The sequence below is a fragment of the Eschrichtius robustus genome, chromosome 5 (genome assembly GCF_028021215.1).
Source record: "Eschrichtius robustus isolate mEscRob2 chromosome 5, mEscRob2.pri, whole genome shotgun sequence".
Classification (NCBI taxonomy): Eukaryota; Metazoa; Chordata; class Mammalia; order Artiodactyla; family Eschrichtiidae; genus Eschrichtius; species Eschrichtius robustus.
The window spans coordinates 43751113-43772901 of NC_090828.1; the positions used below are offsets into that span (position 1 = coordinate 43751113).

At 41.6% G+C, this 21789-nt stretch overlaps 1 protein-coding gene across 2 annotated transcripts in view; it reads left to right on the forward strand.

Moving 5' to 3' along the window:
• Positions 1-5812: 5812 nt before the first annotated feature.
• Positions 5813-21789, forward strand: part of STAT1 (signal transducer and activator of transcription 1) — a 42729-nt gene continuing 26752 nt past the window's right edge. Inside the window, exons 1-7 of one of the 2 annotated variants that reach the window (XM_068544763.1) lie at positions 5813-5953; positions 6277-6429; positions 9065-9193; positions 9942-10086; positions 17102-17200; positions 20347-20436; positions 21441-21519. In XM_068544763.1, the coding sequence (XP_068400864.1) occupies positions 9066-9193; positions 9942-10086; positions 17102-17200; positions 20347-20436; positions 21441-21519 (541 nt within the window). In that variant the 5' untranslated portion in view covers positions 5813-5953; positions 6277-6429; position 9065. The other variant, XM_068544764.1, reaches the window with a different exon arrangement.

The window sequence follows — 21789 nt, forward strand, 5'->3', positions numbered from 1 at the left end:
TCTGTATTTCAATGTAATTGGTTTCCTATTTAATCTTATGCACTTTATTTTATTCAACAAAAAACAGTAAACTTTGAAAGAGCTCATAGGTTCATCAGACTGCCAAAGGAGTCCATGGCACAAAAAATAGTTAAGAATCCCACCTCTGGATGAGGACTCTAATTCTCAACAGATCTTTCCAAAGTCATATATTATTTAGTCTCTTCTTAGTCTTCAACTTATTCCTCAACACTTCTCCCCAACAATAGCTTCTCATCCTCCAAAATATACATAAGACTGAACTACTTTCAGTTTCTTTCACGGCCCATGCTCACTCCGCCTCCCTCTGCTGTATCCTCTCAGGTCTCCAACCCCAGCCCACCTACCCTCTCACCTCAATAACATTCACACATCCTTCAGGCTCTGGAAAGCCTTCCTGCCCAACACACACACACACACACACACACACACACACACACGTGCACATGTGTAGGGCTCAGGTCACATCATGCCTCCTCCATATCCTCTACATTACCCAGCACCATTCTTATCACCTTGGTTATAAATGCGTATCATCTGTCTTCATTAGACTCTAAGCAAGCTCTGTATGTACAGGGACAAAGAAGCCCTTGTTCACAGTTATATCCCTAAAATCTAGCACAGTCTGCCTCTTAATAAATACTAGTTAATGATTTAGTGTTTGAACTAAAGGACATACAGGACAGTAGTTTGTTCCTTTCTTTCCTTTGCTCCTTGATCTACCTGCAAGACCAGGCTAGAATTCCCTTTATAACCCTTCAAACTCTAAAATTGTGGAACAGTCCCCGATATTTTACTTCAAACTGATTAACCAAAACACACTTGCTATTGCTCAAAAAACATAGGACGTTTCCTCTACTTCACCTCACTCATGACTTCCAAACACTATAGAAATGCTCTGGAATTAGACTGTCCATTAGCTCACTCTAACTTCCCTTTAATTTAGGTATCTCATGTGTGCCTAGCATCCCAGGCATCTGTCCACCCACAGATGAATCAAGTGTTCCTGAAATTTCCCCTTAATTCCCCGTGATTAAACTCATTGCCTTTATTACTCCCGCCCCTGGTAAAAGTCCCACACGACTCTCTCTTACTTAGGCTGGACAGTCATCCACTGGGATGTCTCACAGGCTGCTGCAGATGGAAAGAACCCTAGAGGCCCTCCAGACAGGGTGGAGATGGGGGAGAGGTTGGAGGGGTGTGGAGGAGTTGTGCTCTCACTGAAGTTTTTTGGAATACACCTGTTCTTAATCCTCCTCCCCCTCAATTCTAGCTCAATAGGCTAGAGCCTGTGCTGAGGTCTGAATGGTTGATTTAACCTCTGATTCCCTATCCCAGGGTTATTCATTCAAAAATATTTTTGAGACTATGTATCAGGCATTGCCTTTTTCAACCAGGGTTTCCTATCTGAACCACAAGACACAGAAAGTGATTTGCTTGACTATTTTCTCAGTTCTCCCAAGGATGGTACATAGTGCCATTCTAGATAAACAGGAGAGAAGGTAATTAATACACAGATGCCCCGGGCATTAGGCTTAATTCTCTCGTGGAACCTGAGATGAGATAGGCTGTAACACAGCACAAAGTCCCTCCTGTTGTGAGGAGAGATGAAAACAAACAAGCAAATAATAAAGGACAGATTTAATAAGTGCTATGAAGAATATAAATGTGACATAGAGTAACTGGAAGAAATGGTCACTGAAGGTCTCTCTGAGGAGATGACATTTGAGCTGAGACCTAAAGAATGAGAAGAAGCAAGTCCATTCCACAGCTGGGAACACAGCATCCTAAAGGAACAGCATACACATACATAGAACCCAGGCAGGTAAAAGCTGGGGGTACTTGAGGAACAGAAAGAGGTCACAGGGTGGGGAGTGTAGAAGAGCATGGAGAGAGTAGGACAAGATGTGTAGGAGAGGGAGACAAGATCAGATGGTGTAGGGCTCTACTGGGAGTGTGGAAGCCTCTGGATTTTATTGCAAATGCTTTAGGAAGGAGTGGTGTTATAATTCGTTTCTTCATTATATCTAAGTTTTCATTTGTTTTAAGTAAACATGTAACAAGGTTTCTATAGAAGAACTCTCCCCTCCCTCCAGTACCCCTACTAGGGACCTCATGGGTGTGCAATGTGTGCATCTATAAAGGGCAGAACAGTCAGAGGCTCCACACTTGGTTTAGTGCTCTGCCTTTGCCTTCTTGAAATTCTTAATAAGTTTGAATAAGGGGCCTCTTGTTTTCATTTTGCACTGGGCCTGCAAATCATATAGCGGGTCCTGTCCTCTCCTAAAGGGAAAAATAGATGTCCATTTGTATTCTGGGAATTATGTACAGTGCCCTTGCAGCCCTGGGGACTGGTGCTCACTGTCATGAGGCCAGAAGCTGTGGTCCAGTAAGGTGGGGCCCATCACACACTGGAGGTCTTAGGTTGGTCCCCAGGTCACCGTAAGTAGATAGAGCCTTTCAAAGAATGGTTGAGCAGAGCCCAAAGAAACGCTGTCCATGCCTCCTAGAACCATTCAGTACGTAACACACATAGCAGGCTGGGCCAAAACAATTTTTTCTGGTCCTGCCAAACTTTCAAAATCATGGTCCGGTGACTAAATTATTCTTCTCCATTATACTTCTTCCCCACTCCCTCTGATATAATCACCATAAGGAAGAAGGTGGGGATTGGGGGTGAGAAGTGGGAGCGGCGAGAAGACGCCAGAAGAAAGAGAAAAGCCCCCTCTGCAGATCTAGAAAAAGACAGTTGAAGAAACAGCCAGCCTCCCACCTTCATCTTTGGATTAAGGGCAGTCAAACCAGCTGGGTGAGGGTCAGAGCTGGAAAGACCAATGAGATCTGAGTTAGCATGTGTGCAGACTGTGTAGACAGAGAAGTGAGGGAGAAAAAAGGGACGTCTCCAGGCCACGGGAAGAAAGAAAAGATGGAAGAGGATGGGTAAGGTTTCCAGCACATTAAGCAATTAGAAAACGTCCCCCGCCATCCCTCCAAAGTTAAGAGGCACCCAGGCCCCCGCCGCTGCCTTGCATCGTGTCCAGGGCCACTATTCTCGGACTCGGGCAGGGAGGGCGCCGGGCAGCTACGGCCGGGCCCGGGCGAGCGTGTGGATCCCGCCCTCGCGGAGGCTGCGATAGGGAACCGGCCGCTGGGCGGGCTGTCAGCTGGAAAGCCCCGGGCCCGCGCCTGCGTACTGCTCGCTCCATCTCTACTTTCACTTTTCGGTTTCTTGTCAATTCTGCTACTTCTCGCTCCCAGACTATTTCCCCGAAAGCACGTGAGACGGCTCTTCTGAGCATCCGCGTCCCTCCCGCCACGCGCCGGGCCAGCTATTTTGGAAACTTATCAAACAGCCTGACAGACTGCACCTCCCCGAGTGTACCTCATCCTGGGCGGGCCTGGGCTGCTCTTCTGAAAGCACAGGACTTCAAAAGGTGCTCGTGAGGGTGTTTGGTCTACGAATGTAATACTGCTCGTAATAGACATTAAAAAAAAAAAGAAGAAGAAGAAGAAGAAAAGTAAAGAAAATTATAAGAAGTAACCCACCACCCCGGAACATGTTAGGGACATTCTGTAGAGGGTCCAGACTAGCAGGCAAAGTTTGTGTTTATCATAAATGCAATGAGAGTTGTCAAGACTTTTGAGCAGGGAGTGACTGTATAAATAAGGTGCTTTAGAGAATTTAATGTGGCAAATACAGTCGAGGGGGAAAGGACAGAAAAAAGGTAGTGTAACTGGCATCTACTGTAGCATTCCAGTTCTGAACTGATGAAGGCCTACAGTGGGGTATTGTCAATGATGGGAAAACTAAGGCAGATAAAGGCATAGGGAAGGAAGCATCCACAGAACTTGATGACAATCAGAATGTGGAGAGCCAAAGAGAAACATCCTATTTGCAGCTGTTAAGATTATTTAATTTCCCTGTCAATACTGAAGCTAGTCTCTGTGCAAATTTTACAGTACCAGAAAAAAATATGTTTAACATATTATCTACCTTTCGTAGAGCTTTTCTCAGACATTGTCTGGGCCCTTAGCACAGGATGTTAGTAGAAGGGGAAGGACTTTTTTTGGTGTCCTGGCATCTTTTTCACAGAAGGCTGCTACTTTGGTACCAAGGGTCATTGCTATCAGTACCGGCTTTGGGAGGGTGAATATGTGACAAGAGGAAGGAGCATATAGATGTGAGAAGGGAAAAAACTATAATAGATACACAGATAAGCATACCTCTCGGAAATTATTTAGAGCCTTTTCCTACCCAAAGTTGCGTTATTATTCTAGGCTTGATTCAAGTCCCACCTACTTAGAGGAACCAATTGATTTTCTGTGCACGCAATTCCAAGAAGATCTAGTCTAGGCTGGCCTCAGAGATGCCTACCTGGGGAAGTGACATTTAAGCTTAGATTTTAGCTAAGACATAAAAGATGAGTTAGCCCGCAAAGAAGTTGGGGGAGGGGGACATTGGCTCAAGGGGCTTTCCAGATGGAGAACTACTGGTGAGAAGGCCCTCAGTTTGTGGAAAGAGCTTGTCTTATTTGAAGAACAAAAATGCTGAAGTAAGGAAAGAGTGGCACAAGATGGGGTTAAAGAAAGTGATGGGGAAACCAGGGCTTTATAGGTTACATTAAGAAATTTGGATTTTGTAAGAAAAGCCATCAGAGGATTTTCAGGTTGGCAAACACATGATCTGCTTTGCAATTAAAAAACAAACCACTCAAACTGCTGTAGGGAATATGGATTAACCAGGAGTTAAGAACTGAAGTGAGGCAGCCATTTGGGGAAACTACTGCGAGAATCCGAATGAGAGAAAAGGGGGGATGGTGTGGGAGATGGCAAGAAGCGATGAGACTTGAGAAATATTTAGGTGGAAGAATCAACAAGGCTTGAGGACTGGTGGGGGTGAGAAAGCAATGTCAAAGGTGGCTCCTAGTTTTCTGGCATGCGTCAGTTCTAGAAAAAGGGCAGGTTTCAGGAGAAAGATGATGAGTTGGTTCTGAACACAACTAGTTTTTAGAGCTTACCAGACATCCAAGTGGAGGGTCAAGTGTGGGCTGTACACGTGGGTGTGGCGCTCAGAGGAGACGTGTGGACAGCGTACCCGTGTAGAAGTTCTACATATCTAGAAAGACATTGAAGCTGTGGATGAGGTCATCACAGGACAGCCTGAGAACTGTAGGTAAAGTAGACCAAGATCCGGACCCTGACCACACTTTGAACGGTTTGGTGGCGGAGGAGGAGCAGAGGATGGAGAAAGGGTAGCAGAGAGGTAGGAAAAAGCAAGCAAAGTGTGTCGGCATCATGGCCCAGGAAGAAGTGTTAAAGGGTGGAGGTGTCAACTGCTTAGAAGGTTTCTGAGTGGTCAAGTAAGGTGAGGACAGAAAAGCGTCCCCTGGGTTTAGCAACATGGAGGTCAGCTGCTAAGCCGAGCGTCTAGAATGACAACGTCTCCACCTGTGTCCTCTGCCTCGAATTCTCAGGTTTGGGGCTGATATAAGGATCTCCAAGTTTGGGCCTCTGCAAACACATAACTTCCTTTTAGTTGTTCTCTAAAGCATGTGTAAACATAACCCGCAACTTGCAACACAGAGCTGAGCTTCACCTCCTCCAGATGGAGACCCTCCCCGAATTCTAAGAAAAGACCCAGCGGGTTGGCAGAGCAGTGGCCCCGGGGGGGAGGCGGCGCGCGCTCGGAACAGCCGCTTCCGATTGGCCGAGAGCAGCAGCAACCCGGTGATTGGCGGGAGCGGAAGGAGGCGGGGCGTCCGGCCGTACCTTTTCTCCCGGGTGGTACTTTCGCTTTGCTGCGGTTAGTTTGCGGAGAGCCAGTCGCGCCCGGGACGACGCCGGTCAGACCCCAGAAAGCAGAGGCGACCCGGCGCGCCCGGGAGAGGCAGCACGGCCGCGCCTTCGCCCACCTCTGCAGGATCCGGAGCGCAGAGTGAGTGGGCGTGAGGTTCCGGGTGCCGGGGTGGGACGTTCCTGGACCGCCGTGGTCGGGGCCCAGCGGCCGGATGCCCGGCGAGGGCGGGCTTCAAAGTGCTGACAGGTAAATCCGTTATCCGGGAAAGAACGCGTATCCCAGGTGTTGTTTTCGGTGATGGCACGGTTGCCCCAGCCAGTCGTGCTCTGGTAGTAGAAAATGTCTTGTGCAATAGAATCCTGCGCCCCTCCCCCGCCGAAAATACTGCATCTCCCCATTTACCCTCATTTTTCTCTCTTTTCCGCCGCTTCCATCAGAGTCATGTTTTCTTCTCTCCGCAGAAAGCTTTCATTTGCCGTGTGCCACCCCCAGAGAGCTAAGTTATACGCTCGCACCCTGTGCATGCAAACCTAGCAGTCTTGGCATCTGACGTGCTGTGTGTAGCTGCTGCTTGTGTTGAATCCCCAGCCCTTCGCTGGGGCACAAGGTGACAGGTTAGTAAAATGTTCACGAAACGAATGAATGAGTATGTGACTTTGGAACTTAATTATATGTCTGTATTTAAGGATAAAAGAGCTTAATGTGCTCCTGGAATGTAAAAGTGATAATTAGTTCCTGCAGACCCCCAAATAATACAATTAGTCTTTAAAACAAATTCTGACTAGTACCAAAGAGTTTGGGGGAAGAAAAACAGGTGTGTGATTGTGCTTTAAATGTTGTTTGTATAAGTTGGATAGTTTGTTTTTATGGGACAGAAATAAGACTTGAGCCTCCAGCACAATCCAGTTTGCAGTTTAATGGAGGACTCAAACTTGTTGGACCATAATATGGTTTGCCCTTTACTTTCTAATTCAATCTGAAATCTACTAGATTTCACTTCAACAGACTACTATTGAGTACATAATATGTGCAGGACACTATCCACAGTGCAGACGATGTTTAAAAAAAAGATAGTCCCAGCAACTCTGAAGCTTACATGCTGCAGGGGAGACATCATAGAGCTTTTTAAGGAAGACAGGGACTGATGCTCTAATAGAGATACAAAATGTAATGAGGCGCACGTTAATGAAAGCTTAATTATCTCTGGGTGAGCCTCTGACAGCTTATGGAGGAAGGGCTATTTGTACCTACCTTTGAATGCTGGTAGAATTTAGAGAGGCAGAATGTGGAAAAGCTGTTTTCAAGGGTGAGTGACAGCTGGAGCAGTGCAGAAAAAAAAAAGTAGGTAATTTGGTGACTGGGTTGCTTTGTTAATGGATGAAAATAGGGTCAGAGTGGAAATCAGCCTGGTAATGGGCAAACTGTAGCAATTTTGAACTAGAGAATGATGTGGTCAAAACCCGTGTGCAGCAGAAGGCCAGATTGGGAAAGAGTGTTGGAGGCAAGGTGGTTGGAGGTCTTGGGACTGGAGAGGAAGAAGTCAGGTAACTGGGGGATGGTCTTGCCACTCCCTGTGCTGGTAACAAGTTTTGTGAGAAGAGGGAATGGATTCTGGATTTGTTAGCATGAATTTATTGATCGCCTGCTTTGTGCCAGGTGCTGTATCTGTATTAGGTCATTCAGTCTTAAACAACCACCCTGTTGAGAGGGAAGTGAGTAACTTGAGGTCACTCACCTAAACAGAGGTATTGCAGTCCCCGCTGGTTGACACTCTGGCCAGCATATTTGCTTTAGGCATATCCTTATTAGACACCTAGTAGGGAGGGAGAGCGCCAAAGATTTAGAGTCTCCCACTCAGGTAAAGTAAATTCGAAGTGAAAAATCAAATTGCTACAGCAAGTGTAGCAAAGGTGTGGACTTGGGTCCATTCGTACTGGTATTTGTGATGGTGACTAGCTTTGTAGCCTCACCACATCCTTACCTTCCTTTGGAAGGAGGTTTGTGGAGTAGACGTGACTTCATGCCTGCCCAGGTACGCTTGCCAACAAGCATGCATACGCTCTTCCACGCCCTGCTTGAAAATCCAGACCTCTTCCTCAGGCCTGGTAGGACAAGATTCACTTATATCTACTCTGAATGTTGTCAGCTGTGCACTGATGTAAATCCTAATTTACGCTATGGTGAAGAGAGGCTTTTCATTTTCCTAATGGATGTTCGGACTTAAATCAGGTGTTTTAATTTTTAATCTTCAGAACTGCTATGTAAAAGTTGACTTGTTGTTATCCAAAGAGATAGTATTATTTTATCCTTTCAGATTACATTTAACAATGTTGTTTCAGTCTTTAAAAATTATTACTTAGGTTTAAGAATTCTTGTGCAGACTTGTTGTTTGCAGTAGGCAAAGAGGAAAATATATCTCTTTTAAAAGATATATAACCTGGGAATTCCCTGGCGGTCCAGTAGTTAGGACTGTTCGATTCCACTGCAGGGGTCACGGTTTTGATCCCACGTTGGGGAACTAAGATCCTGCAGGCCGTGCAGTGTGGCCAAAAAAAAAAAAAAGAAGATATATCTCAAAAATAATTCATTTTAATCACTTGAATCATAAAATATAAAACACCAGTTTAAAATTCTTTGGATTAAATTACAAATGTTCTATAATTTATAAGAGCAATTTCGGGGAGAGGTCTTGCGATTTGTCCTAAAGCAAATCTAATTAGTGTTTTCCATTGATTTATTTGATAAAAGTGTAGATTCATTTTAAAGGCATACGAACACCTACTGTATGCCCAGCACTGTTCGGAAGATGCAGCGGTGAACAACCCCCCCACTCCCAAATCCTTCCCTTCATGCGGGGAAAATAGACACTACTCCAAATAAAAAAGAAAATATGTGATAGGTCAGATGGCGGTAAGTGCGATGGAGAAGAATACATCAGGGAGGAGGGATAGTGTTTTCCAAGGTGAGAGGTGGTGTCATTTTAAATAAGGTGGCCAGAGGAGGCTTCCCCGAGGTGCTGGCATTTGAGCAAAGACCTGAAGATGTGTTGTTTTGGAGAAGAAAACAAACTTTGACCCAAAACTCAATTAAAAAACAGGCTTTGAAATATAGACACCGTTTTAAAAGTATATTTCAAAGGCAAATTGTGGCGTTAATTAAGCTAGATATTTAGAAGGAGCACAGTGGCTAGACAGGCTTTCTTTGGAGCTGTGGACTTCCATTTGTGATCTGTATCCTGTTTCCCTATAGGATGTCCCAGTGGTATGAGCTTCAGCAGCTTGACTCCAAATTCCTGGAGCAGGTTCACCAGCTCTATGATGACAGTTTTCCCATGGAAATCAGACAGTATCTGGCACAGTGGCTAGAAAAGCAAGACTGGTAAGGAAAACTCACTTGACAGAAGAAGGAGTTCTTCCACACGTTTAAAATAACTTGTTGATTAAGTGGCCTGGAACCACACTGACTGGAAGATGAGTCTCATCAGTAGCCATCGGGATTACCTGTTGCAGAAAAGAGTGTTGCCTTGAAAAATGGCATGTGTCTCTAGAAAGCTAAATGCATGAGTCATTAATTTCATGTATTTGTCGATTTAATTATACATCCTCCTAAATGCTTTGCACAAGTTAAACAATGCTGCCACCAATTATTTCCAAGTTAGGATCCAGGTTATAGAAAGAGGTAAGGTAAAAGTAATAATTAAAGCCAAGTTTTGGTAGAACACTGATTAGAAGTATGCAGAAAGTAAAAAAAAAAATTAAGGAACTATCTCTTAAAACTGGTATATGTTCTATTTTACAATTATTGTTTGCTCATTGCAAACACTTCAAATGTTCTGAAAGTATTTGACGTAGAAAGTGAAGGCCCCTGTTGATTTTTTGCCTCCAGAGATAATCGCCATTAACACTTTTGTGCACAGTCTTGGAGTGCTAGAATTTTTCATGCCAATTGTATATGATAGAAATATTGTACAAACTGCTGCTAATAGCAATGGCAGTTTCAAAAGAAGGAAATAAAACCCAAGAAAACACTTTAAATTATTTTTAGTCATTTCAACATGGAAAGCAGTGTCTATTTTGTCGTTTTAAAGTAGTATCTAAATGAAATGTGTAAATTTTGAATCTCCTAGGGAGCATGCCGCCAATGATGTTTCATTTGCTACCATCCGTTTTCACGACCTCCTGTCGCAGCTGGATGATCAATACAGTCGCTTTTCTTTGGAGAATAATTTTTTGTTGCAGCATAACATAAGGAAAAGCAAGCGTAATCTTCAGGTATGACCTGGTTTTTGCGTTTAAGTTGAAATGTTTCCATGTTTACATAAGAATTTATTGCATTCAGCAAATACTATTGAGCACACACTCGTTGGTATTTAGAAAAGTACAGACACTATAAATAAACTACCGTTATGTAGCTAATATTTTATAGCAGAAGTAAAATAAAATATCAGTTCATTTTGTAAACACATAAGGAGTATTCAGGCTGAAGGGTATCACTTAGACGTAAGTAATTCTGGGAGAAATTCGATGCTATGATCTTGTCTTATTAAAAGCCGTTGATATGTGAATTGAAGAAAAAGGGTTTTATTTTAAGAGCAGTGAGCTGTAGTAACATGTTAAAGCGCAAAGGAACTTTAGTGATGAGTCAAGTCTAAGTGCTTGGTGTACAGATGAAGAGTAAGTCCAGAAAGTGTTGAAAGTTTTGACGTCTCTAAGGCTCAGTAGTGAGGTGGTGAATTGGAGCTGACTCCACCTTGCCATGCTTCTGCTGAAGTTACCCCCCCTTGGAAGAAAAAGTCAAAGGGAGTTGCACGCAGGTGAGAGTATGCTGCAGAGTTTTGGGAGTTCTTCATCAGTACTCCCAGCATCCCTTAAGCCTGGCTACCATTTTTATTTCTGTATTAATGGAACTTTTCTGTTTTAATGGAGGTGAGTGCTGTCATTTTCTTCTTTTACTCCTCACAACCAAACTGTTCAACTTAGGTAATTAGAAGCTTTTCTTCCCCCTCTGTGAATGTGTGTATGATTTTATAATACCAGTGAGTGGGAAAGCCAGATTAACTTTGCAGAAATTTGCTCTCCTACAGATTTTGCTTGATAATACCTGTTATAAAGAGGCACGATTGCTGGTATTTTGCAAACTAGCTTTGACAAGAAAACAAAAACTGAGAAGAATATCTTTGGTCTAATTCAAATCAGAGGCCAACAGATAAATTAATTGAGGAATATCATGGATAATTTTTGTATCATTTGCATTATCTCAGGATCCTAACAAGATAATTGGGCCCAAGAACAATAAAACTAAAGTAAAAGTATTATAGGAACTACATATGAAAATACTTGTTTTTTTAATCAAGAAATAATTTAGGTACCTGCGCTTAATTGGACAGTTAAAGCAGCTTTTGTCATAGTTCGTAAAAAGAATATTTTGATTTTATCAAAAATGGCTTATGTAGAATTTAATAAGTGCAGGATGAGCTTTCTTTTGTTCTTTTCTTTAAAGCTGGTATTTATTTTATTGAACTCAGTAAGTACATAAAATTGAAAGGCTCCACATTGTCATATATGCAGCTATTTCCTTTCACTACTACAGATAATTAAAGTGTAGCCACTGCCTTTGGAAATGTACCAACTCACTGCAGAGCATAAAAGTATATAATAAACTAGTACATGTTGGTTAAATGGGAGATAGCATTCTTTTTTTTTTTGAATTTTTGAATTTCATTTTATTCATTTTTTTATACAGCAGGTTCTTATTATTCATCAGTTTTATACACATCAGTGTATACATGTCAATCCCAATTGCCCAATTCATCACACCACCATCCCCACCCCCCCACCCCCCCCCCCGCGGCTTTCCCCCTTGGTGTCCATACGTTTGTTCTCTACATCTGTGTCTCAACTTCTGCCCTGCAAACCAGTTCATCTGTACCACTTTTCTAGGTTCCCCAGACATGCGTCAATATACGATAATTGTTTTTCTCTTTCTGACTTACTTCACTCTATATGACAGTCTCTAGATTCATCCACGTCTCTACAGATGACCCAATTTCGTTCCTTTTTATGGCTGAGTAATATTCCATTGTATATATGTACCACATCTTCTTTATCCATTCGTCTGTCGATGTTGCTTCTACGACCTGGCTATTGTAAATAGTGCTGCAATGAACACTGGGGTGCATGAAATATGGTTTTCTCTGGGTATATGCCCAGTGGTGGGATTGCTGGATCATATGGTAATTCTATTTTTAGTTTTTTAAGGAACCTCCATACTGTTCTCCATAGTGGCTGTATCAATTTACATTCCCACCAACAGTGCAAGAGGGTTCCCTTTTCTCCACACTCTCTCCAGCATCTGTTGTTTGTAGAATTTCTGTTGATGCCCATTCTAACTGGTGTGAGGTAATACCTCATTGTAGTTTTGATTTTCATTTCTCTAATGATTAATGATGTTGAGCATTCTTTCATGTGCTTCTTGGCCATCTGTATGTCTTCTTTGGAGAAATGTCTATTTAGGTCTCCTGCACATTTTTGGATTGGGTTCTTTATTTCTTTAATATTGAGCTGTCTGAGCTCTTTATATATTTTGGAGATTAATCCTTTGTCCGTTGATTTGTTTGCAAATATTTTCTCCCATTCTTAGAGTTGTCTTTTCGTCTTGTTTATGGTTTCCTTTGCTGTGCAATAGCTTTTAAGTTTCATTAGGTCCCATTTGTTTATTTTTGTTTTTATTTCCATTACTCTAGGAGGTGGATCAAAAAAGATCTTGCTGTGATTTATGTCAAAGAGTGTTCTTCCTATGTTTTCCTCTAAGAGTTTTATAGTGTACAGCTTTACATTTAGGTCTCTAATCCATTTTGAGTTTATTTTTGTGTATGGTGTTAGGGAGTGTTCTAATTTCATTCTTTTACATGTAGCTGTCCAGTTTTCCCAGCACCACTTATTAAAGAGACTGTCTTTTCTCCATTTTATATCTTTGCCTCCTTTGTCATAGATTAGTTGATCTTAGGTGCATGGGTTTATCTCTGGGCTTTCTATCTTGTTCCATTGATCTATGTTTCTGTTTCTGTGCCAGTACCGTATTGTCTTGATGACTGTAATTTTGTAGTAGAGTCTGAAGTCAGGGAGTCTGATACCTCCAGCTCCATTTTTTTCCCTCAAGACTGCTTTGGCTATTCGGGGTCTTTTGTGTCTCCATACAAATTTTAAGATGATTTGTTCTAGTTCCGTAAAAAATGCCATTGGTAATTTGATAGGGATTGCATTGAATCTGTAGATTGCTTTGGGTTGTATAGTCATTTTCACAGTATTAATTCTTCCAATCCAAGAACATGGTATATCTCTCCATCTGTTGGTATCATCTTTAATTTCTTTCATCAGTGTCTTATACTTTTCTGCCTACAGGTCTTTTGTGTCCCTCGGTAGGTTTATTCCTAGATATTTTATTCTTTTTGTTGCAGTGGTAAATGGGAGTGTTTCCTTAATTTCTCCTTCAGATTTTTCATCATTAGTGTGTAGGAATGCAAGAGATTTCTGTGCATTAATTTTGTATCCTGAAACTTTACCAAATTCATTGATTAGCTCCAGTAGTTTTCTGGTGGCATTTTTAGGATTCTGTATGTGTAGTATCATGTCATCTGCAAACAGTGACAGTTTTACTTCTTCTTTTCCAATTTGTATTCCTTTTATTTCTTTTTCTTCTCTGATTGCCGTGGCTAGGACTTCCAAAACTATGTTGAATAATAGTAGTGAGAGTGGACCTCCTTGTCTCGTTCCTGATCTTAGAGGAAATGCTTTCAGTTTTTCACCTTTGAGAATGATGTTTGCTGTGGGTTTGTCATATATGGCCTTTATTATGTTGAGGTAGGTTCCCTCTATGCCCACTTTCTGGAGAGCTTTTATCGTAAATGGGTGTTGAATTTTGTCAAAAGCTTTTTCTGCATCTATTGAGATGATCATATGGTTTTTCTTCTTCAATTTGTTAATATGGTGTATCACGTTGATTGATTTGCGTATATTGAAGAATCCTTGCATCCCTGGGATAAACCCCACTTGATCATGGTGTATGATCCTTTTAATGTGCTGTTGGATTCTGTTTGCTAGTATTTTGTGGAGGATTTTTGCATCTATATTCATGAGTGATATTGGTCTGTAATTTTCTTTTTTTGTACTATCTTTGTCTGGTTTTGGTATCAGGGTGATGGTGGCCTCATCGAATGAGTTTGGGAGTGTTCCTTCCTCTGCAATTTTTTGGAAGAGTTTGAGAAAGATGGTTGTTAGCTCTTCTCTAAATGTTTGACAGAATTCACCTGTGAAGCCATCTGGTCCTGGACTTTTGTTTGTTGGAAGATTTTTAATCACAGTTTCAATTTCATTACTTGTGATTGGTCTGTTCATATTTTCTATTTCTTCCTGGTTCAGTCTTGGAAGTTTATACCTTTCTAAGAATTTGTCCATTTCTTCCAGGTTGTCCATTTTATTGGCATAGAGTTGCTTGTAGTAGTCTCTTAGGATGCTTTGTGTTTCTGTGGTGTCTGTTGTAACTTCTCCTTTTTTATTTCTAATTTTATTGATTTGAGTCCTCTCCCTCTTTTTCTTTTTTTTTATTTATTTTTAAAAAATAAATATATTTATTTATTTATTTATTTTTAACTGTGTTGGGTCTTCGTTTCTGTGCGAGGACTTTCTGTAGTTGTGGCGAGCGGGGCCCACTCTTCATTGCAGTGCGCGGGCCTCTCATTGTCGTGGCCTCTTTTGTCGCGGAGCACAGGCTCCAGACGCACAGACTCAGTAGTTGTGGCTCATGGGCCCAGTTGCTCCGCAGCATGTGGGATCTTCCCAGACCAGGGCTCAAACCCGTGTCCCCTGCATTGGCAGGCAGATTCTCAACCACTGCACCACCAGGGAAGCCCTCCCTCTTTTTCTTGATGAGTCTGGCTAATGGTTTATCAGTTTTGTTTATCTTCTCAAAGAACCAGCTTTTAGTTTTATTGATCTTTGCTATCGTTTTCTTTGTTTCTATTTCATTTATTTCTGCTCTGGTCTTTATGATTTCTTTCCTTCTGCTAACTTTGGGTTTTGTTTATTCTTCTTTCTCTAGTTCCTTTAGGTGTAAGGTTAGATTGTTTACTTGAGATTTTGCTTGTTTCTTGAGGTAGGCTTGTATAGCTATAAACTTCCCTCTTTGAACTGCTTTTGCCTCATCCCATAGGTTTTGGATTGTTGTGTTTTCATTGTCATTTGTCTCTAGGTATTTTTTGATTTCCTCTTTGATTTCTTCAGTGATCTCTTGGTTGTTTAGTAACATATTGTTTAGCCTCCATGTGTTTGTGTTTTTTACGTTTTTTTCCCTGTAATTCATTCCTAATCTCGTAGCATTGTGGTCAGAAAAGATGCTTGATATGATTTCAATTTTCTTAAATTCACTGAGGCTTGATCTGTGACCCAAGATGTGATCTATCCTGGAGAATGTTCCGTGCGCACTTGAGAAGAAAGTGTACTCTGCTGTTTTTGGATGGAATGTCCTATAAATATCAATTAAATCTATCTGGTCTATTGTGTCATTTAAAGCTTCTGTTTCCTTATTTATTTTCATTTTGGATGATCTGTCCATTGGTGTAAGTGAGGTGTTAAAGTTCCCCACTATTATTGTGTTACTGTCGATTTCCTCTTTTATAGCTGTTAGCAGTTGCCTTATGTATTGAGGTGCTCCTATGTTGGGTGCATATATATTTATAATTGTTATATCTTCTTCTTGGATTGATCCCTTGATCATTATGTAGTGTCCGTCCTTGTCTCTTACAACATTCCTTATTTTAAAGTCTATTTTATCTGATATGAGTATAGCTACTCCAGCTTTGTTTTGATTTCCATTTGCATGGAATATCTTTTTCCATCCCCTCACGTTCAGTCTGAATGTGTCCCTAGGTCTGAAGTGGGTCTCTTCTAGACAGCATATATATGGGTCTTGTTTTTATATCCATTCAGCAAGCCTGTGTCTTTTGGTTGGAGCATTTAATCCATTCACGTTTAAGGTAATTATCGATATGTATGTTCCTATGACCATTTTCTTAATTGTGTTGGGTTTGTTTTTGTAGGTCCTTTTCTTGTCTTGTGTTTCCCACTTAGAGAAGCTCCTTTAGCATTTATTGTAGAGCTGGTTTGGTGGTGTGAATTCTCTTAGCTTTTGTTTGTCTGTGAAGCTTTTGATTTCTCCATCGAATCTGAATGAGATCCTTGCTAGGTAGAGTAATCGTGGGTGTGGGATCTTCCCTTTCATCACTTTAAGTATATCATGCCACTCCCTTCTGGCTTGTAGAGTTTCTGCTGAGAAATCAGCTGTTAACCTTATGCGAGTTCCCTTGTATGTTATTTGTCGTTTTTCCCTTGCTGCTTTCAATAATTTTTCTTTGTCTTTAATTTTTGCCACTTTGATTACTATGTGTCTCGGTGTGTTTCTCCTTGGGTTTGTCCTGTATGGGACTCGCTGCACTTCCTGGACTTGGGTGGCTATTTCCTTTCCTATGTTAGGGAAGTTTTCGACTATAATCTCTTCAAATGTTTTCTCTGGTCCTTTCTCTCTCTCTTGTCTCCTTCTGGGACCCCTATAATGCGAATGTTGTTGCGTTTAATGTTGTCCCTTAGGCTGTCTTCATTTCTTTTTTCTTTATTCTGTTCCGCAGCAGTGAGTTCCACCATTCTGTCTTCCAGGTCACTTATCTGTTCTTCTGCCTCAGTTATTCTGGTATTGATTCCTTCTAGTGTAGTTTTCATTTCAGTTATTGTATTGTTCATCTCTGTTTGTTTGTTCTTTAATTCTTCCAGGTCTTTGTTAAACATGTCTTGCTTCTTCTCGATCTTTGCCTCCATTCTTTTTCCGAGGTCCTGGATCATCTTCACTACCATTATTCTGAATTCTTTTTCTGGAAGGTTGCTTATCTCCACTTCATTTAGTTGTTTTTCTGGGGTTTTGTCTTGTTCCTTCATCTGGTACATAGCCCTCTGCCTTTTCATCTTATCTGTCTTTCTGTGAACGTGGTTTTTGTTCCACAGGCTGCAGGATTGTCGTTCTTCTTGCTTCTGCTCTCTGCTCTTTGGTGGATGAGGCAATCTCAGAGGCTTGTGTAAGTTTCCTGATGGGAGGGACTGGTGGTGGGTAGAGCTGACTAGGATGAGGTTTCTTAATGGATGTGAACAAACTCATTTCAATGTATGATACACAGTGTATAATACACAATGGTTTAAACATTCTGAAATTTAATTTATTTTTATTCTAACAACCCATGTCTAGGATAATTTTCAGGAAGACCCAATACAGATGTCTATGATCATCTGTAACTGTCTGAAGGAGGAAAGAAAGATCCTGGAAAATGCCCAGAGATTCAATCAGGTACTTTTTTCCTAATTGAACACAAAAGATAATAAAGAAATAAAAACTCATTCATTCATCCAGCAAGTATTACTGAGGCCCTGTTTCAAGGCAGTGGTGACTAGCCCTCTGATTTTATAGCCCCAAGAAGTGGGGAAAAACAGATATAGAGATTTTGAAAGGACCCCAATCTAATGGAAGTCATCCTAGTGAGGGAGGAGCCAACACAAAAACAAAATCTTTTCAGATAGTGATAGTTGCTATGAAGATAGTAAAGCAGGATGCTGTGTGGACAGTAGTGGAGTGTCAGGTTGTTTCTTTAGGTCATGGTCAGGGACACTTCTGGGGTGCTGGGGCAGGAAAGGAAGCAGAAGACAGTGGGCTCTTGCAGCAGACTGAGGGAGCGGAGGGGAAGTGCATGAGGTAGAGGTGCAGTCAGTGGAGATGGGAAGAAGTGGACAGATTCCATTATGTTCTGGATGTCGTACCAATAGGGCTTATACTGAAGGATCAGATGTGAGAGTGAGAAGGAGCCAAGAGTAGAGGGTGAGTCTGATTTGTGACTTGCGTTTCTTAGAGATACTGTTTACTGAGCTGGGGAAGACAGGGAAGGGACAGGAGTAGGGCTTTTGCAGGGCACAATAGGTTTTGGAGAAGAATGGATTGATGGGAAAATCAGCAGCTTTGTTTTCAATAGGACCGAGATACGTGTTAGATATCTAAGACAGCCAAACAGTGAATGAGTCAGAGTTATACTAGTACCAAGACTTTTTTATCATGATTTTACTAATCCTAATACAAACCGTCCTGGTGATTAGGGTTCAGCAGTTTTTTGAAGTTGCCATGGCACTGATTCATGACTTTCATTGATGGGGTGGTGGGAACAACCCAGCAGGCAGACAGTTGTGAAACCACTACAGTATGAGTTACTCTGGCTGAGACCATTCCAGTATGACAGGGAGAAGGCCAGAGTACGCAGTGGAATGCGTCCTATGTGCATTTCTCTAACGAATAACTAACAAAGTGTGCTGTGAGATTGGGAGGTGGGGGGTGGAGAGAGAGAACTTAAATAGTGGCATTGAATGCCATTTTCTGTGCACTTTCTGAGCATTTGCCCCAGTCCTTGTGAATCTGCTGCTTCCCCGGGCATTTAGTTCCTGTCTCCCTGTCATGCTGAAAGCACCTTGCTGCACTGAGCATTTAAATATACATATTATTTGTTCTAAACTCAGACTGGCTAGTTCATCCTGGACCCAGCCTAGTGAGCAAAGGTGCCTATCAGGAGGAAAAGCTGGCTGCATTGTCTTCTCTGAGAGAGGTGTGCCTTCTTCAGTATGGCATGCACCTGGGAGACTTTCAGCAGGAAATTTTTGACTGTCCTGTGGGATTTTCATGTTAACAGCACTATGCAATGGACTGCTCCTGTATCTCAGATAGGCTTGGGAGGACAGTCAAGAGCAGAGGTGGGCAGAAGAGTGAGCTGTCCACATCGGTACCTAAGCATTTCTCTCCTCGTTTGGCCCAGAGTCAGCACTGGGAGACAGAGGAGGTGATTTCTGCTCTCCCAGATCAGCCCCATCTCCTGGGTGTGCTTTGGTCTCAAAGGCATGTCAGCTTTTGACCTCCTTTTAAAAATGTGAGGTTCCTGGGGAGACGTTCATTTTCATCCTCTCAGAGGACACCTGACTTATCGGTGAACCCCTGGAACGAGGTTAGTGGACTGCCCAGCTGCGAGCAAGAGAAGCAAGACCTTTCTGGGATTTGAGGGAAGGTCCTGGATGTCTGGGGGTATCGAAAAGATGCTGAAAAGGATGACAAAATCGAACACTCATCCCCAATTTTAAAAAATTCGATAAAATAGGAGTTGATGGATACCTCCTTAACCTATTAAAGTATACATCTCCTGGTTCTAAAACAGTATCTTACTTCACTGACAAAGCATCAGTAAGTCAGAACCACGGCAAGGATGTCCACTATTTCCACTGCTGCTTAGCATTGTATTAGTGGTATTGCAGTTGACAAGAGGAAGCCATTAGAAGCATAAGAATTCAAAACAACATCATAAATATATCGGCTTTCCCTGAGTTAATTCATAATTTTAATGTGATCCCGATAAAAATAACAAATTGTTTTCTGACTATCAAGGATGAAGACTAACTATACCCATTGCATCTGGGATGATATTCATTATTACTTTATAGGAGCAGATATTCATTGAAGTCCTTAATGGCAGTACTGTTCAATTTTTAATGTTTTTTAAAAATTAATTTTTATTGAAATATAGTTGATTTACAGTGTTGTGTTAGTTTCAAGTGTTCAAGTGTACAGCAAAGTGGTTCAGTTATGTACACACACACACATATATATTCTTTTTTCGATTCTTCTCCGTTATAGGTTATTACAAGGTATTGAGTATAGTTCCCTGTGTTATACATTTAGGTACTTGTTTGTTATCTGTTTTAAACATAGTTATATATGTTAATCCCATACTCCTAATTTACCCCTCCCCCGACCTTTCCCCTTTAGTAACCAAAAATTTGCTTTCTACGTCTGTGAGTCTATTTCTGTTTTGTAAATAAGCTCATTTGCATCATTATTTTAGATTCCACATATAAGCGATATCATATGATATTTGTCTTTCTCTGTACTGTTCCAATTTTGATATACCTCTGAATTATCTGTAATCTTGTCAAAATGGGGTTTCTGATTCAGTAATCAGATTAGGACCTGAAATTCTGCATTTCCAACAAGCTCCCAGGTAGTAAGATTCTGCTTGTCTGGGGACCACGCTGTGAATTGCATGGCTTTGAGACAAATGAGTACAGGGTTAATAAGAATAATGTTGTCTACAGAATTTGAGAAACTAAAATAACTTCCTGTGTGGTCCCATGCAACTGTATGAACTAATGGAAAATTCCAGAAATACTATTTATTTTAGGCATGAACTGAGCCCGGTCTTTCTGTAGGCTTGTTAACAGTTTGCCAGTATTTTCCGGGGCCTTGGGAACTGAGCTTTTCTTGTGCACACTCATGTGGGAGGCCTGCAGGAGGTTTTGGAAGGTCCGGGAGTTAGGTGGGGCACGGGGTAGACTTGACTTTGGAGCATAACCAGCAGGTAAATATGACAGAGGAAGTAATGGCTGTTAACTGTGTACCTTCCATTACAGGCTCAGGCAGGGAATATTCAGAATACTGTAATGTTAGACAAACAGAAGGAGCTTGACAGCAGAGTCAGAAATGTGAAGGACAAAGTTATGGTGAGTATTTAGTAAATGTATACATCTTCTTTGTAACTTTTTGTAGAGGAAAAAAGGTTTCAATTGCTCTAGTGTAAGCATTGTAACTGATTTCAAGCTTTTAAGTAGTTGAGAAGAAAAGGTTCGGTCAAATTCCAAACCCTAAGTAAACAAATTGGTGAAACCAATGAGCAGATAGACATTTTTGGCCCCTGTTACAACTTCCAAACATTGAGCTTATCTTTTCCTTCCTTGCAAGATTGTGCAGTAACTGTTGACTTTGCCCTATCACCCAGTAAACTAGCTGTTGCCGCTCTAAATAGCCCTTTATGTCTGCACCTCTCAAATGGGGGTGTTCCTGGGGTTACATAGAGCCCTAGGATAAACATGGTCTTCCTCAAGCACCTGTTTTATTCTAAGACTTGGAAGGGGAACAAAAACATCTCAAACAAGGAAATTCTGATGTATTTCTGATTAGAATAAAATATCCACAATACTTTTAAGATAAAACTTCCCAGACATTTATGGAGGTGGTGCCCTTGGTGGTATGTGTCCACTCCCCTCCACTGTGGGTGCTGTCTGGGGGAAAGGGTGAGGAGTCCAGCCTTGCACTGGGCCTGTATCTGTGGAAACGGCCTTTCTGCTGAGGGGCCGGCTCTCCTGTGGGCCTCTGGTTCACACCAGAGTGGCCTTGACTTTGTGCTTCAGACGGCATGTTGCCAGACTCCAGGTTCTTTGGAGCAACTTTGTCTTGCTGCCTCTGAAAGAAACGCTTCATTAAAGTAGACATCAAGTGGCCCAGTCCAGAAATGGCTATATATTTTCTTTCCTAAAAAGGTTATTATGTACTAGCTAAAGAGATAGAAATTATTTCATACGTGTGCTTAGAATTTTGCAAGTCTAATCCATCTTTGAGGGAGCAGGATTGCATCCATGGTTTTCTGGGTCCTATAGTACCAGTAATCTGTCTCCTAAAGTCTTTGTCCTAAGTATGGTGGAAAACTTGTTTCTGTCTTTACTTGTAGTGTATAGAGCATGAAATCAAGACCTTAGAAGATTTACAGGATGAATATGACTTTAAATGCAAAACCTTGCAGAACAGAGGTAAGAGTTAACATTTAAAGCAGTGTCCATTGCCTGTAATTTTTTCTACCTACACTAGAGAACAAAGGCAGATACTCCTTCATATTTACCAAACATTTCAAGACTCTGAATTGCTAGTCTTGGCTTCTTGGTGACCCAGGCCAGGGTGTTTTAACCTCAGTACTATTGACATTTTGGGCCAGATAACTGGGGGGTTGTCCTGTGCATTGTAGGATGTTTAGGAGCATCCCTGACTTCTGCCCACCAGGTGGCAGTAGAACTATCCCCAGT